The 15,669-nt window shown below is 35.9% G+C and overlaps 1 protein-coding gene across 1 annotated transcript; it reads left to right on the top strand.

Moving 5' to 3' along the window:
* Positions 1-4,455: 4,455 nt before the first annotated feature.
* On the top strand, positions 4,456-5,031 carry LOC121766527. The gene has a single exon (XM_042162818.1). It carries the CDS (start codon positions 4,456-4,458, stop codon positions 5,029-5,031), a length of 576 nt encoding a protein of 191 aa, XP_042018752.1.
* Positions 5,032-15,669: the final 10,638 nt, after the last annotated feature.

The following is a 15,669-nucleotide window of genomic DNA, read 5'->3' as shown; positions in this document are numbered from 1 at the left end:
GTCTTCCTTGTATCTGGTTGTATTCCGTCGCAAATTTACAAACTTTAATTAAGACCTAATAACGACCATGTATCTATATATATATAGTATTATACGTTTTAAAAGAGAATCTCTCCAATTCCAGTAAGAATTCGGTTTGTTATCAAACCATTACAAAGTATTATATGTATTAAAATAATTGATTAGCAAAACCTTTACTAAGGCGTCGAGATATCGATGTATATATCTGGATAAAAGAGTCACATATTTGGAAAAAAGAAGCATATAATAAGGACGTAGGATATAGTAAGATAGTTAATAGAAGATAGTGCTTCCGGCCCCAAGGTAATATAGCGTCAAAATTGTGTATTTATAATGGTGTTTGACTGTTTGGATAGTTCACAAAATTGTTTTATGTGAAATTACAAAAATATCCTTATTAATAATATACTATGAAAAAACTTTTACATATTATTTTTGGAGTACTAACTAAATCAATAACTAATTTGTTGATTGTTTAAGAATATATTAATTTTATCATGTAATTAACATAATATCCTTAATTAAAGATTACAATGTATTTTTGGATTATTAACTAAATCAGTAAGTATACGTGGATTATATAAGAATAATTTTATCAAGTATATTTCGCATAGTTATCATTAATTAAAGATTACAAATGTATTTTTTTTATTATTTATTACATCAGTAATTAATTTGTTGATTATTTAAGAGTATATAAAAAAGAATTTATCAAATTTTAGCATAGTTATCATTGATTAAGGAATTATACTATGTTAATAATCAAACCGTCCATAGTTCAAGTGAAAATCAATGAAATTTCTAAGATGAAATAACCAGATGACAAACTCATCAAACTTTTTGAGAAAAAAAGGAAGAGAGACTGTGAACTCCGAAGTCCGAAGAACTCAACACCAAATGTTTTGAGCAAGAAAAAGAGTCGCGTTGGGTGGAAAGAGTCCTAATCAAAGATTTCGATTTATTGACTACAATCTAGATATTTACTCCCTCCGTTTTTTTAAAATAGCAACTCTTTCCATTTTAGTATGATTTTTAAAAATAACAGCTTTCAAACTTTTTTATTTTAGGAAATCTTTACATCTCTATACATCAATTTATTTACCACTTAGGACGTGTTCGTTATTCAAGAAATGAGCAGAATTGAACCAATTCTATGCATTTTACCGTGTTCAGTTTGCATTATATATTTCTTGGTGGCCCTAGAAAAAAGCTAAGGCCCGCACTGTTCATCAGAATTACGCATGATACATTTCTCTCAAAAAGGGTGGTTTTCAAATCAGTGTTATTTATTGTAACCAAGAATTGAGTGCAGGATTACTTTTTTACCCCTTTCTTTTTCAATTCCCCTTTCTCTTTCATATGGGCTTTTTTTGTCCACACACACTCTTGCGGCTCTTAAAGCCGCGTTCATTTCTTGCAAAGTGAACACATATGCCCAATTTCAATTCAGTGGGCCATACCCACGTAAATCAGACCATGTTTTATTTCTCTTCATTCCCTAACAAGGAAAGTGAACACGTCCTTATACTACTATAATTAACAACTTAAAGTGGGGCCCATAATCCACTAACATTAATTCCATTATTTTTTTCATACTCTCTCACTTTACCAATTTTTCTCTACCTCTCTTACTTTACCAATTTTTCTCTTCCTCTCTCTTACTTTACCAAATTGTACACTAAAACCCGTGCCATTTCAGATGTCGCTATTTTTAAAAAACAGAGGGAGTATCATATTAATATTTACACAATTTATTCGTTTTTAAACTTAAAGAATACTCCTGTTATCAACAAAAACACAGTCCCATAAAAATAGAATGTTTTTTTTCATTTTGGTCCATTCCCTTTAAAATAAATAATGTTATTTTTGGTAACTTTTCTCTCACTAATGGGACTTGTTAACTTGTTTATTATTATCCAATTACAATATTCCAATCCCTTTTACATTCCACCTCTCATACTTAACGATTGTGAATTAAAACTTGTATATCCCAAAATGATGGCCAGCGTCATGTTTTATATATGTGGGCCAAACAGTGCCAAATCACATCCTGTTTTAAAACTCACCCTCCCAACTCAATGAATCTAAACAAGTCCTTAGGGTTCAGGGAAAAATTAGATTTACCACGTTGGTTTCAAATTGTAAAGAAAAGAATTGAGTCGGATCGGGTTGGGAAATTCGCACAACCCGTAAAGCTTTTGATTTTTTGTACCACTTTTAGTAAGGGCAAAATACCAAATATTAACCAAAGTTTGTGGAATACATAGGGGTGTCATCAATTGCTAACTTTCTTAAGTTGCTAACTCTGCTAACTCATCAACGCAATATATTAAAAATGTCCACACGATGACAATAATATGTCAAGTCATAAATTTGTTGACATTTCAATATATTGTGTTGACACTATGTGTTGACATTTTAATATCATCGTGTTGACATTTTTAATATACTGCGTTGATGAGTTAGCAGAGTTGCTTAAGAAAGTTATCAATATAACGCATGCAACCCTTATTCCTTAGTTATAGTTATATGAAAGGAAATGGGCTAGAATTAGATTAATATGGATTAAGTAATTATAGTTGGGCTACAATTATATTAGTCCATAAGCCCAACAATCATGGAACCCTAGTGACTCTTCATCTATATAATGGTTATTTATTCTCCATTGTGGGAAGGAGAAATAGCGTAACATTAGAGAGAAAATACGTAAAGCTTTGTAGAGAGAATTCCTAGCTTTCTTCTAGGGAGCAATTGTACCGGGATAGTTCCTGCATCGGATTGGATTGCACGTGGAACTCGATAGTAGTGGATTCAACTTGCAGGATTCAATCAGTAAGATTTAGTTTTGTTGTGATTTGTTACTGTAGTTGGGATGAATCTTTTTGGAAAATATTCGAAATTTTAGAAACTGTTTTGGGTTCAAAAGTTTCGAACTTGAATCTGTAAACTCTGTAGAAATTCCTTCACGTTTTTGAGGAATTAGATTTCGAAAATAAATTTTTACAAATTTTCAGTAACCAAAAGTTAGACTTTGAAAATTAATATTTAATTGAGATCAAAATATTTTGTTTGAAACTGTTTCAAAGAATGATATTTTGAAATTCCCAAAACCGCCTACTGGTTGTCCCCGTCGCGGTGTGCTGCCGGAGAAGGTGTAGAATGGAGGGGCACGAGGCTAGGCCATCGTCCTGCCCGAATGTCAGATTTCTCATTCCCGACAGAAATCCGATTGCAGTTCTCCTTTTTCTTTGCTCTCCTTCACCGGAGATGGCGGCTGGTTGTCAAAAGAACTACCGTCAATCGGCGTTATACGTCGAAATTGGCTAAAGAAGAATTTGAAGGATAGGTTAATGGTTAACAGCGGATGAATTGTGGGAATGAGGAAGATGAATGGCTGCCATTATGTTTTATTTTGGGCCGTCATTTTAAATATCAATTGGGTTGCCCATTTAATTGATTTTAAAATAAAAGATGCATATTATATGTAGGCAGATTAATTTCAATTAGCAATCCACTAAGGTTTCTACGTGTAAAAGTATCCCAATTACATTAATAATTTATTAATTAGATTAATAAATTATAATTTAGACTAATTCATTTATTGATTGAATAAATGAATTTATTATATTAATTTAGAATTAATATACTCGATTTTAAACCCATACTTAATTAGAGAATAAAATTTAATTTTATTTGTTGAGCATTATTTGATATCCTATGTGATAAGCATGCTATTTGATTTATGCTTATTTTATTTAACTATAGTAATTAGAGACCGTGTTATATTATGTTTGGGTAGGCGACGCCCAGTATGTGTAGTCCGTGTTATACTATGTCTGGGTAGGTGGCGCCCAGTAATTGTTTGAAATTTACTATTGGATATTATATTCACAAAATTAGTATCACACTTTTCCCCATAAAATATAAGTCTTGGTTTTGAAACAAACTCATCGTCCATCATAATTGTTTGATGTACCTAGCCTTTTCGACCACGAGTTTTACGCCAAAGTGTTTACTCTAAATCTACATGGCCTAGGCTTATTCATATATGCATGGTTGACATCGTGTGATGGGGTTGACTTGCTTAGGTTGTTTAGTGACGCCAAAGCGACCTAAATAGTTTACAGATGCATATTAATTGGATTAATAAACCAAGAATTGCAAAATAGTTGTTGCAATTGGCTTGGAGGCCTACCTTGTGATATTATTGTAGTGATCAGCCAAAGCAGGGGCTGCAATAATATAGACTTGGATCTTGGACCACTAAAATTTATATTTGATATAAATTCGTATTTTATGTTTAGGGGACATAATATATGTTAAAAATTAGTGGGAGCTAATCAATACAATAAACCTTTTGTTTGATTAGTGATACAAATGTGATCTTTATATGCTTTTCTGATTTGCTTTCATTTTATTTTCTGTTCAGATAAAATGTCAAACTTGGCTTACAAATGTTTGATGGAAACAAACGAGTTGACTGGGTCAAATTTCACGGATTGGCTCCGTTGTTTGCGCTTGGTGCTAAGGCATGACAAGGTTGAGTATGTACAGGACAAACCAATCAGTGTCATCCCCGATAAGGAATCTCTTGAGTTTGCTACGTTTGACGTTGAAGCTCATCAGAAACACATTGATATTGCTTGTGATGCTCAGTGTGTCATGTTGTCATCTATGAGTTTGGAACTGCAAAGACAACATGAACACATGTTTCCATATGAAATGCTTAAGCACTTGGAGAGTTTGTATGCTTCACAAGCTCAAACTATGGAGTATGAGATACTTCGCGATCTCTTCAAGTGCAAGCTTCATGATGGAAGCAAGGTTTCTGAGCATGTGCTGAAAATGATTGGTTTGATTGAGAGGTTAGCATCGATTGGAACGGTGCTCCCCGCAAATGTCTCAACAAATCTAATTTTGCAGTCTCTTCCTAGTAGTTTTGAGAATTTCATTGTGAATTTCAACATGAACAACACGAAGGTTGGGCTGCCAGAGCTGCACAATAGGTAGGCTTAAGACTTATAAGTCTTCCACTGCTAAGGTAAAATCTGTGCTCATGGTGAGCTCTTCTGAGAAGTCTTCGAAATGGAAGAATAAGCTGCAACAAAAGAAGAAAGCATCTAAGGATGTTGTTCTAAAGCCTAAGAGTGGAGGGGCCAAGAAGAAGTCGAAATTATCAAAGGATGGGTGTCTTTTCTGTCATGAGAAGGGACACTGGAAGAGATACTGCCCAAAATTCAAGGCACAAGGTGCAGAAAGTGGGAGCTCAGGTATGTTTGCCATTGAGATAAATATGTCTATGAATAATTCACAATCTTGGGTATTAGATAGAGCTTGTGGCTCACACATTTGTAATAATGTGCAGGGTCTAAGTGACTGCAGGAAAGTGAGACCTGGGGAAGTTGATTTGCGTGTTGGAAATGAAGCAAGAGTTGCTTCCGAACGCGTATGAACTTATAGATTAGATCTTCCCTCAAGACATAGACTAGATTTACATAATTGTTATTTTGTTCCAGTTATTTCAAAGAATATTATTTCCATTCCGATGTTAGACATTGGAGGTTTTTCCTTCCATTTTGCAAACAGCAGATGCTCGTTTTCTTTTAATGGATTGTTTTATGGAAATGCCACTCTTGAAAATAGATTATATATGTTTGAATACAAACGAAATATTCTCAATGTGCAAAACAAAAGACCTAAGCTAAGTAATACGAATAATGCAACTTATCTTTGGCATTGCAGACTTGGTCATATTAATGAGAAAAGAATAGCAAGATTGAGAAAGTTAGACTATCTCACTTCATTTGATTTAGAATCTTATGGAGCTTGTGAATTCCGTCTCAAAGGAAAAATGACAAGTAAACCATTTTATGGGAAATGGGTGCGTGCTAAGGATTTTCTAGAGTTGATTCACACATATGTGTGTGGACCGTTTCCAACTCAAGCAAGAGGTGGTTACTCGTACTTCATAACTTTTACTGATGATTTATCAAGGTATGGATATGTGTATCTTATGAAACATAAATCTGAGGCCGTCGAGAAATTTAAAGAATTTAAGTGTGGAGTTGAGAAACAACTTGGGAAAAGTATCAAGACTCTTCGATCAGATCGAGGAGGGGAATACTTGAGCCGAGAATTTCTTGATTACTTGAAGTCACATGGAATCCAGTCGGACTGGACACCTCCTGGTACACCTCAAATGAATGGAGTATCTGAAAGGAGAAATCGAACATTATTAGATATGGTTCCATCCATGATGAGCTTCGCCAGTCTCCCTTTATTACTATGGGGTCATGCCTTACTAACGACTATTTACATTCTAAATAGGGTTCCTTCTAAATCAGTCGAGAAAACTCCATATGAGTTATGGTGTGGCAAGAAAGCAAGTCTTAACCATATCCCGACCTGGGGTTGTCCAGCTTTTGTTAAGAAAATGATGACTGATAAATTGGAAACTAAAAGTGAGAAATGTTATTTTGTGGGATATCCTAAAGAAACTAAAGGGTACGATTTCAACTGTCCTGAAAATCACAAGGTGATAACATCAAGGAATGTGACGTTCCTTGAACATAGTTATGTCTGCAAGTAACAAGGTCAAAATACAGTAGATCTTGAAGAAATTCAAGAATCACAAGTTAACAATGAGGATGAGGTATTATCCACTGGATTGGACAATAACAGGGAGTTTTTGATGATCTATTGGGAGGGGAAGTTACTCTTAGAGAGGACCTTAGAGAGACTCTCGAAGGACCACCTCAAGACAATAAGATGCATCAAAGACAAGATGATGCAATAGTTGCATCACCTCCACCTCAAGAAAATCATAGTGATATTCCTGAATCTTCTCACATACGGAATGAACAGCCTGAACCAGAGCAAAACTAACTCAATAGGCCTAGAAGGATTCATCGTGCACCTGAGAGACTGAATCTAATGGTTGAGAACCAAGATGATGAAGTTGATTTAGATGATGATGAGCCTAAGACCTGTACCGAGGCGGTGTTGGACACCGATCGAAAGAAGTGGCTTGAAGCCTTGATATCTGAAATGGACTCGATGTACTTCAACTTAGTCTGGGAACTAGTTGAATTGCCAGATGGGGTTTACCCCATAGGTTGCAAATGGATTTTCAAAAAGAAGAGAGATGCAGATGGCAAAGTACTAACCTACAAGGCTAGGTTAGTGGCAAATGGTTATAGTCAGCGCGAAGGCATTGGCTATGATGAAACCTTTTCGCCAGTTGCTAAGATCAAGTCCATTAGGATATTACTTGCAATTGCTGCATACTACAATTTTGACATTTGGCAAGTGGATGTCAAAACCGCATTTCTCAATGGAGAATTAGAAGGCGATGTCTATATGACACAGCCTGAAGGTTTTGTATCGAAAGAAAGGCCGATTGCAGTGTGCAAGCTAAAGAAGTCCATCTATGGACTTAAACAAGCTTCGAGGAGTTGGAATATTTGTTTTGACAGAACAATCAAATCGTTTAGTTTTGTCAGAAGCAAAGAGGACCCATATGTTTATAGTAAACGCGAGAATGGTAATGTTGTCTTCCTTATCATATATGTTGATGACATCCTGATTATGGGAAGCGATCGTTCCATGACGCAATCCGTGAAAGAATGGTTGTCTAGTTCCTTTATGATGACGAATCTGGGTGATGCTTCCTACATCCTTGGAATTAAGATTTATCGAGACAGACCAAATATGATGTTAGGATTATCACAATCCACTTACATAGACAAGTTGCTAAGGCGCTTCTCAATGGAGAATTCTAAGAAAGGTTTTCTTCTTATGGGACATGGCACTGTATTGTCAAAGAAGGATTGTCCTTCTAATGACAAAGAAAGAGACAACATGAAAAGGATCATGTATGCTTCGGCTATAGGATCTATTATGCATGCCATGATCTATACTAGGCCAGATGTGGCCTATGCGCTTAGCATGACAGACAGATTTCAGCAAAATCCCGGTGAGGAACATTGGAAAACTGTTAAGACTATTCTTAAGTACCTTAGAAGGACTAAAGAGTATTTCTTAGTCTATGGTGGACAACCAGAGTTATCAGTTACTGGGTACACTGATGCTAGTTTCCAAACAGACCATGACGACTATAAGTCTCAGTCTGGATATGTTTTTGTCCTCAATGGTGGAGCAGTGAGTTGGAATAGTTCCAAACAAGGTACAACTGCCGATTCCACCACCGAAGCCGAGTATATTGCTGCATCTGAAGCTGCCAAAGAAGCTGTTGCTTTGTTAGAGTTCATTAAAGAACTGGGTGTCATTCCGAGTGTCAATGGTGCAATACCTTTGTATTGTGACAACACCGGTGCTGTTGCGCAAGCAAAAGAACCCAGAGCTATGAACAGGAACAAGCATGTTCCCAGAAGATATCATCTGATTAGAGAAATAATTGAAAGAGACTACATAAAATTAGAAAGAGTACCCACTGATGATAATTTGGCTGATCCTTTCACCAAACAGTTATGTATAGCAAAACACAACAAGCACTTTGAGAGCTTAGGTGTTAAGCATGTTGGTAGATGGCTTTGAATCAGTGGGAGTCACAGTTTTATATGTCTTAGAAACATTTTGTGTTAATACAATATTAGTTGATCACATTATATGAAAATTTTATTTCTTATGGGTTTTGTGCACTTATTGGAATAATTGTTTAAAATATTTGTATTTATTCTAAATATTTGTTCCCTTGAATTATGACTGTCGTTAATGGTGTGAGACATTAATGATATAGTATAATTCTAAAATAGCCCTAATCAATGATCATCAAGAATGAGATATTGATGATATGTCATAGGTTAGCATGGGGTTTGCATCACATTCTTCGAGAATGTAGTTGTTCTCACAACTATGAGATATTAGATACTCGTGATGGACACATGGTATACTTTTGGAGAGTATTGGTATACCCTACTATTAAACTGTTTTGTTAAGTGTCTACAGTTTATTAGTACATGAAGTATGTAATAGTCATTGGATCTGAGGTCATTACACATTTTATTTGTTAAGTGGTGTACTTTGATCTTGTCCAACGCTTTGCCTCCCAAATGAGGATTGAGACACAGACTTGTGTTGGTATATCATAAGATAAATGGAAATGGTAGTTGAGCCAAGAATGAGATTCATTCCTCGATTAGAATTTCGAGAGAACACTTAAATTCTCTATATTACTTGACCATTAAGTCATTGGTCAATGCAAAGATATATTCAATTAAAGTAATTAAATATGATCGAATGGGTCATTTAATAAAGATGAGATAAATTGATTGAGCTATTTGGTTGACACATGACAAATCTTAGGCTCAATCGGGTGGTTCGGGAATGAAAGGATATTACTATAAACTTTGTGTAAAGGCTTGTTTACCGAATTCACGTAAACGCCCTTCATATATCGAGCTACGCTGCCAACGCAGTGTAGGAGTTTTGTGCAGACTTCGATTAGATTGTTGTCGATAATGAGGGCCTAAAGGGTCACACTATTTGTGTATTTTGATCCACTCAAGGGTACAAATTGGAACTGCGTATTATATCTAATGCTAGTCCAAGTGGGAGATTGAAAGGAAATGGGCTAGAATTAGATAAATATGGATTAAGTAATTATAGTTGGGCTACAATTATATTAGTCCATAAGCCCAACAATCATGGAACCCTAGTGACTCTTCATCTATATAATGGTTATTTATTCTCCATTGTGGGAAGGAGAAATAGCGTAACATTAGAGAGAAAATACGTAAAGCTTTGTAGAGAGAATTCTTAGCTTTCTTCTACGGAGCAATTGTACCGGGATAGTTCCTGCATCGGATTGGATTGCACGTGGAACTCGATAAAAGTGGATTCAACTTGCAGGATTCAATCAGTAAGATTTAGTTTTGTTGTGTTTTACATGCTCAACTTGCAATATGATTATGAATCTAGATCTGTTATTCTTATATGCAATTTCCGATCTAGATCTATTATTCTTATATGCAATTTCCGCTGTGCTCATTAGATGAATACAAAAATTCCTAACATTATATATCTAACCACACATACATGATACAAACCCTCTTTAATTTCCTGTGTGACGTCTGCATCCCATATTGATTACACAAGAAATTGAGATGGCGAAACGACTTATAAAACCTCTCTAGATCTATTGGATCCCTCAAGTATATTTCACATCAAATACAGTAGCAAACATGGTGGGAAAACATTTTAATAAAAACTTCCTAATGTATTGGGTTAACTAATATAATTTTACTGCATAAAATTTTATTTTTATAAAAAATTATAAATAAAAAATGATTGGAGTTTTTATAAACAACCAAAAACGCTCGTCACTCGCATTCCAGTTAGTGTCGCCTCTACAGTCGTCTCCTGGCTCGTTTCTGTGAGATGGGCCACCAAGCTCGTATTGTTGATCCACTAATTGGGGCATTAATTGTTTTTTTTTTTTGGTTGATGATATTACAAAATTTAGATTGCCATTTTATTGCACCACAGCATTGGTCTAGTCACTGTCAACACAGAGATAGATTTATTAGCAGTTGATAAGGTATGATTGTGTGATTTTTTTTTATTTTTTGTTTAAAAAAATTATTTGTTGATTCACTAGTGTCGCCTTGTTCTGGTTTGGCTCAAGTCAAATCAAGAAGAACATTGCTTAATGAAGACAAGATCGAACTATTTGCTAGTACTTTTTGTTATGATTTTCGATCCTAGAATTATCATAAATTGAAAACAAGACCGAACTCATTCGTGAAATTTAAAAAAAAATGCAACGTGATAGCATTTACAAAAATTTCATCATATTTCTGAATTATGGTGTATGATATTTTACAATTTCAAATTTTTGTTATAAATCTTAATAATGAGGATATTTTTTTTTCGATATAGTAAAGGCTCAAATCACATGTAAAATGGGTGAGCAAGTAAAAAACAATCCCAATAGGAAGCAAAAAACACCTAGACCAACAAGAACGGACTAAAAGAGCCAACAAACGCAACACCTAAGACTCCACCACCTAATGCTCAAGCGGCAAAACAAAAAGGTGGAGTAGAATGAGAGGTCACCTTAGCAACGGCCATTTGGTTTGTCAATTTTTCATGTCCATCGTCTAACTTTGGGCAGCTCCTCACTCGTTTGACTTGGTAGAAATAGAAATTCCGGACACCAAGCTTTTTGTCCATAATCCCATTCTTCATTGGATAAGCTTCTTCTCGACATCTCAATTTGGCTCAGCCTTTTCAAAAATCACCTTGTTTCTCAGCCTTCAAATGGACCAAGAGACAACATATATAAAACAACGAGGTCCAAATCTTCTTATCAAAGTTGAGAAGAGTGTGTTCAACCAAGAGAGAAATCATAAAACAGGATGTATACGCAAGCAGTAAGTTTTTAAAAATCAGTTAAATTGGTGGAGACTATGCCACATAAAAATCAAATGATTACCTAAGTCTAAATTATTCAAGTTCAAAATTATTGTGTGTTTATAAAATTGGTAGTATTACCATTACAAATAGAACCGTGAAACAAAGGATCCCATCTGATTAACAATTACCTAATTAAACAAAAATACAAGAACTCTAGAGACACTGAATCTGAAGTGCACGTATCAAATCTGACAATAATTGATGTCTGTAAATAAATTAGTTTAAAGAACTAGAGAAGCTTCCTTCCCTCCTTCAGTATGTCAGTATGTGAGAAAGACTAGAGACTAAAGATTCCAAATTGAAGATGTATGTATGATACTATTATTAAGTTTGATAGCAACCTTCAACCAACTAATTTCTTCACATTAAATAGTCTCTCTACAAAGACAAGAAACACTAAGCTCGTGCATGATCCAGTTACCTATGTCTGCGCTTCCACAACTAACTACATGATACTTTATTTATGATTGAATGATCTGTCACAACAGTTTTAAATGGATTTTTTTAGTTGTGTGGGTGGAAGATTTTAAGAAAATGATTTTTGTGCATCAAAATAATAATTGCAGTACAGGTATTAGTATAATCAAGATAATGTTTTCCCAGTCCAGTAAATGCAGAAGAAATGACTGTAGTTTGAAAAAAGTAAATGAATAGTATTGAACTTGTCTTGTATTGTCTGTTTTGTACTACTAGGAGTATTTATCTTTTAGAATGTAAAAGCATAGCATTAGTAACCTACTTAAATGAGGTGGACTACCAAATTATGAGGCTATCTTCTATGCCCCATGTGTTTTACTAGTACATATTTCATGTTCCAATTTATATATTTTTTTTTCATGTTCCAATTTATAAGCAACACATTAGTTGTAAGCTCTACTACTAACGTGCAGTGTAGGCTTATAAATAAAAGAGAGTGTATTTTTAATTCTTAAACATTGCCATTCCTATTCTTTAAAAATATCATCAGATGTCCCTGAATATTGATATAATATCGTTGAATGACTTTTGCAACTTCGATTGCTCTTGATTCATTCGTTTATTTTGTATTCCCCTAAAAAAAGTCGTTAAAGTATGTGGCAAATCAATGATAGTTAGCACATCAAGAGAAATGAATGAAACAAAGTGACGGTTCTCTCTCATTAAAAAGATACTCCCTCCGTCCACGAAAAATAGGGCACTTTGGAATGGCACGGGTTATAATCTAGAATTGATAAAGTAAGAGCATCCGCAATGGGGTGGATGTCCTGGCGGACATCCCGCCGGACATCCCAAAAACACCTCCTGCCACGTCATAAGGACATCCCACTGCACTGCCACATCATAAGGACATCCCACTGCACAATAGCGGACATCCCCAAGGACATCCCGCGGACATCCACAATAATAAAAATTCACAAATTCGCCAAATTAAATAATTTACGGAATTAAAATTTTGACATGAATACGGACGGAGAAAGTGCAAAAATAATTTCATTAAATAAAAAAATAAAAAAGTACAGATCAACAAAACAAATTTTTAAACAAATTACGTTATAAATATCAACGTGCACCTTCCGCATCCATAGCTCTTCAATTATATCGTTCTGGAGTCGAATATGGGCTTGTTGTTGGCGCATGTCGGCAAATGCACTGACCCGATCGGCCTCTCCATGGGGTATCCCCATACGTACATTGGCGGTGGCCACGCCGTGGCTTGGACAGGCAACATCAACATCATCATTGGCCCAATCAGTCAGTGTTGGACCTTCATTTCGACAATGTTGTGTTGGTTGTCGTTGTCGATGAAACTAACAGTCGGACCAACGCCCATGCACTGCTCGTTAAAAAGGGGCGTCGACTGGAGGACGTTGATGTCGTTGTTCGACCCGGCTACTCCAAAATATTCATGCCAAATCCATAGCCGATAGTCAGCTACGGCTTCGAGTATCATCGTGGGATTCTTCCCTTTGAAGCCGGTAGTGTACACCCCTTTTCCAGGCGGCGGGGCAGTTCTTCCATTCCCAATGCATACAATCTATGCTGTCCAACATTCCCGGAAACCCGTGTTGACTCTCGTACATATCCATCAGAGCCTGACAGTCTTCGGAGATAGGCTTCCGAAGATACATATCCCCGAATATCTCCCTAACGCCCTCACAGAAATACTTCAGACAATCACGGGCAGTCGACTCGCCGATGTGGAGGTACTCGTCGAACATGAAGGTCGCACCTTCGTATGCCAGCTACCTGATTGCGGCAGTGCACTTCTGTATGGGCATGTGACCGGGTTTACCAACCGCATCCACCCTGAACTTGAAATACACGTATCGACACTCTAAAGTGCTCACGATACTCATACATAGCGAACGATGCATCCTAAAACGTCGCCTGAATATGTTATCCCCAAACCGCGGCTCCGGAGCGAAGTAGTCCTCATACAACCGACGGTGTGCAGCGATATGGTCTTGGGGTACTATAGCTCGACGATGGATGGGGCGAGGTACCGCCGGCTGCTGCTGCTGCTGCTGCAAAGCTGCTTGTATCAGACGATTTATCTCCCAGGACGTATAGGCCCGCACCTCTTCGTTAATTCACCGGAGTACGTCATCAGCATCACCACCACTACCACCTGCACCACTACCACCACCACCACCACTAGCCATTTTGGATATACCGATAGAAACGTAGAGAGAGAGTGAAACTCGTTAAAACAAGTGGTGCGAAGTAAATGAAGTTCAACGAGCCGTATATATAGAGTGTTAAAAAAAATTCAAAAATCAGGACGTCCGTCGGGGCACCGCAATGGCGGACGTCACGACGGACGTCGCAGGAAGGCTGCGGATACCTCACATCCGCGGCGGACATCGGCGGCCGCCTCTCCTAATGGCGGACGTCCCGCTAGGACATCCGGCACGCCGGTCTGACGTCCGGCAGGAAGTCCGCCATTGCGGATGCTCTAAGAGAGAACTAGTGTTAGTGGAATGTGGTTTCCATATTATTAGTAGGAGAGAAGAGAAAAAGTAAGAGAGAAGTAGTGTTAGTGGAATGTGAGGTTCATTATTAGTAAGAGAGAAGGGAAAAAAGTAAGAGAGAAGTTGTTGAAAACTTTCATTTTTTTTGAATGTACCCTATTTTTCGTGGACAACCAAAAATGACAAATGTGCCATATTTTTAGTGGACGGAGGGAGTATATACTAACCTTTATAGCTTGGAGGATATTTTGATCCCAAAAAATTTAAAAGTATTTTTAGCGATATTATATGATTATCCAGGGACGTTTGATGATATTTTTAAAGAAGAATGACCGCGGATGATAATAATGCAATGTCTAGGTACTGAGAACATCAAATAATGATTTTACACAGAACTCAAACCCAGATGACGAAGTACACCTCAGTTAGTAAGACGCAACCCCTCTAACCCTTAAGTTGGGGGTTCGAGTCAACACGGGTAGATGAGAAACCATTATTGATCTTGTTTAAAAAAAATTATCATACCAAACTCAAATCAAACACATTTTAATTTAAATGTCACATCAGATAAAGATTTTACTCCAATTATTTCAAAATTAAAAACATAGTCAGAAAATCTGAAAATTTAATTTGGGTTTGTGTTATTGCAAACCAAAAATCGGTATATTTGTTTAAAAAACCTAAAATGTGATAAATTTTGCAATATAATTAGTGTTAATTGTCTACTCTATTTTAGATTTAGAGTACCATTAGAAATGATTTAAAAATATACTAGTTCTTTATGTAACTAATGAATAGTTAATATTTTTCATATTCGATATTGAGGAAAACAAAAAATGAAATATTTCATGCTTTTATGTAATTTGCAGATGTGATGATACAATCATACAAATCATAATTTGAGTTACTCCATAAAACCAAACAATAAAATGAAAAATGTCAATGGTACAGTAAATGATGTGCATCTGCGTCATACTATCAATCATCATCAGCCCATCTTTTCATTTTATTTTATAGTTTCTCTTATTTTCAAAGTTGGATGCCGATTATTTCGAAAGGTGAAACTGTGAAAGTGCATCTGGAAAAACTGTACAAAATTACAGAAATAATTAAATATCAAATTTACATATTTCAAACTAAGATACGTTTCAATTGGATTATTTGAACTGGTATCCAAAATGATTAACTATAGCACAACACAATTAATGAACCATACATCGATTTATAACTAATTAATTCGAATTGTAATTTGCAATTAACC

The sequence above is a fragment of the Salvia splendens genome, chromosome 1, assembly GCF_004379255.2.
Source record: "Salvia splendens isolate huo1 chromosome 1, SspV2, whole genome shotgun sequence".
Classification (NCBI taxonomy): Eukaryota; Viridiplantae; Streptophyta; class Magnoliopsida; order Lamiales; family Lamiaceae; genus Salvia; species Salvia splendens.
This window is presented reverse-complemented; position numbering and strand designations above follow the sequence as displayed.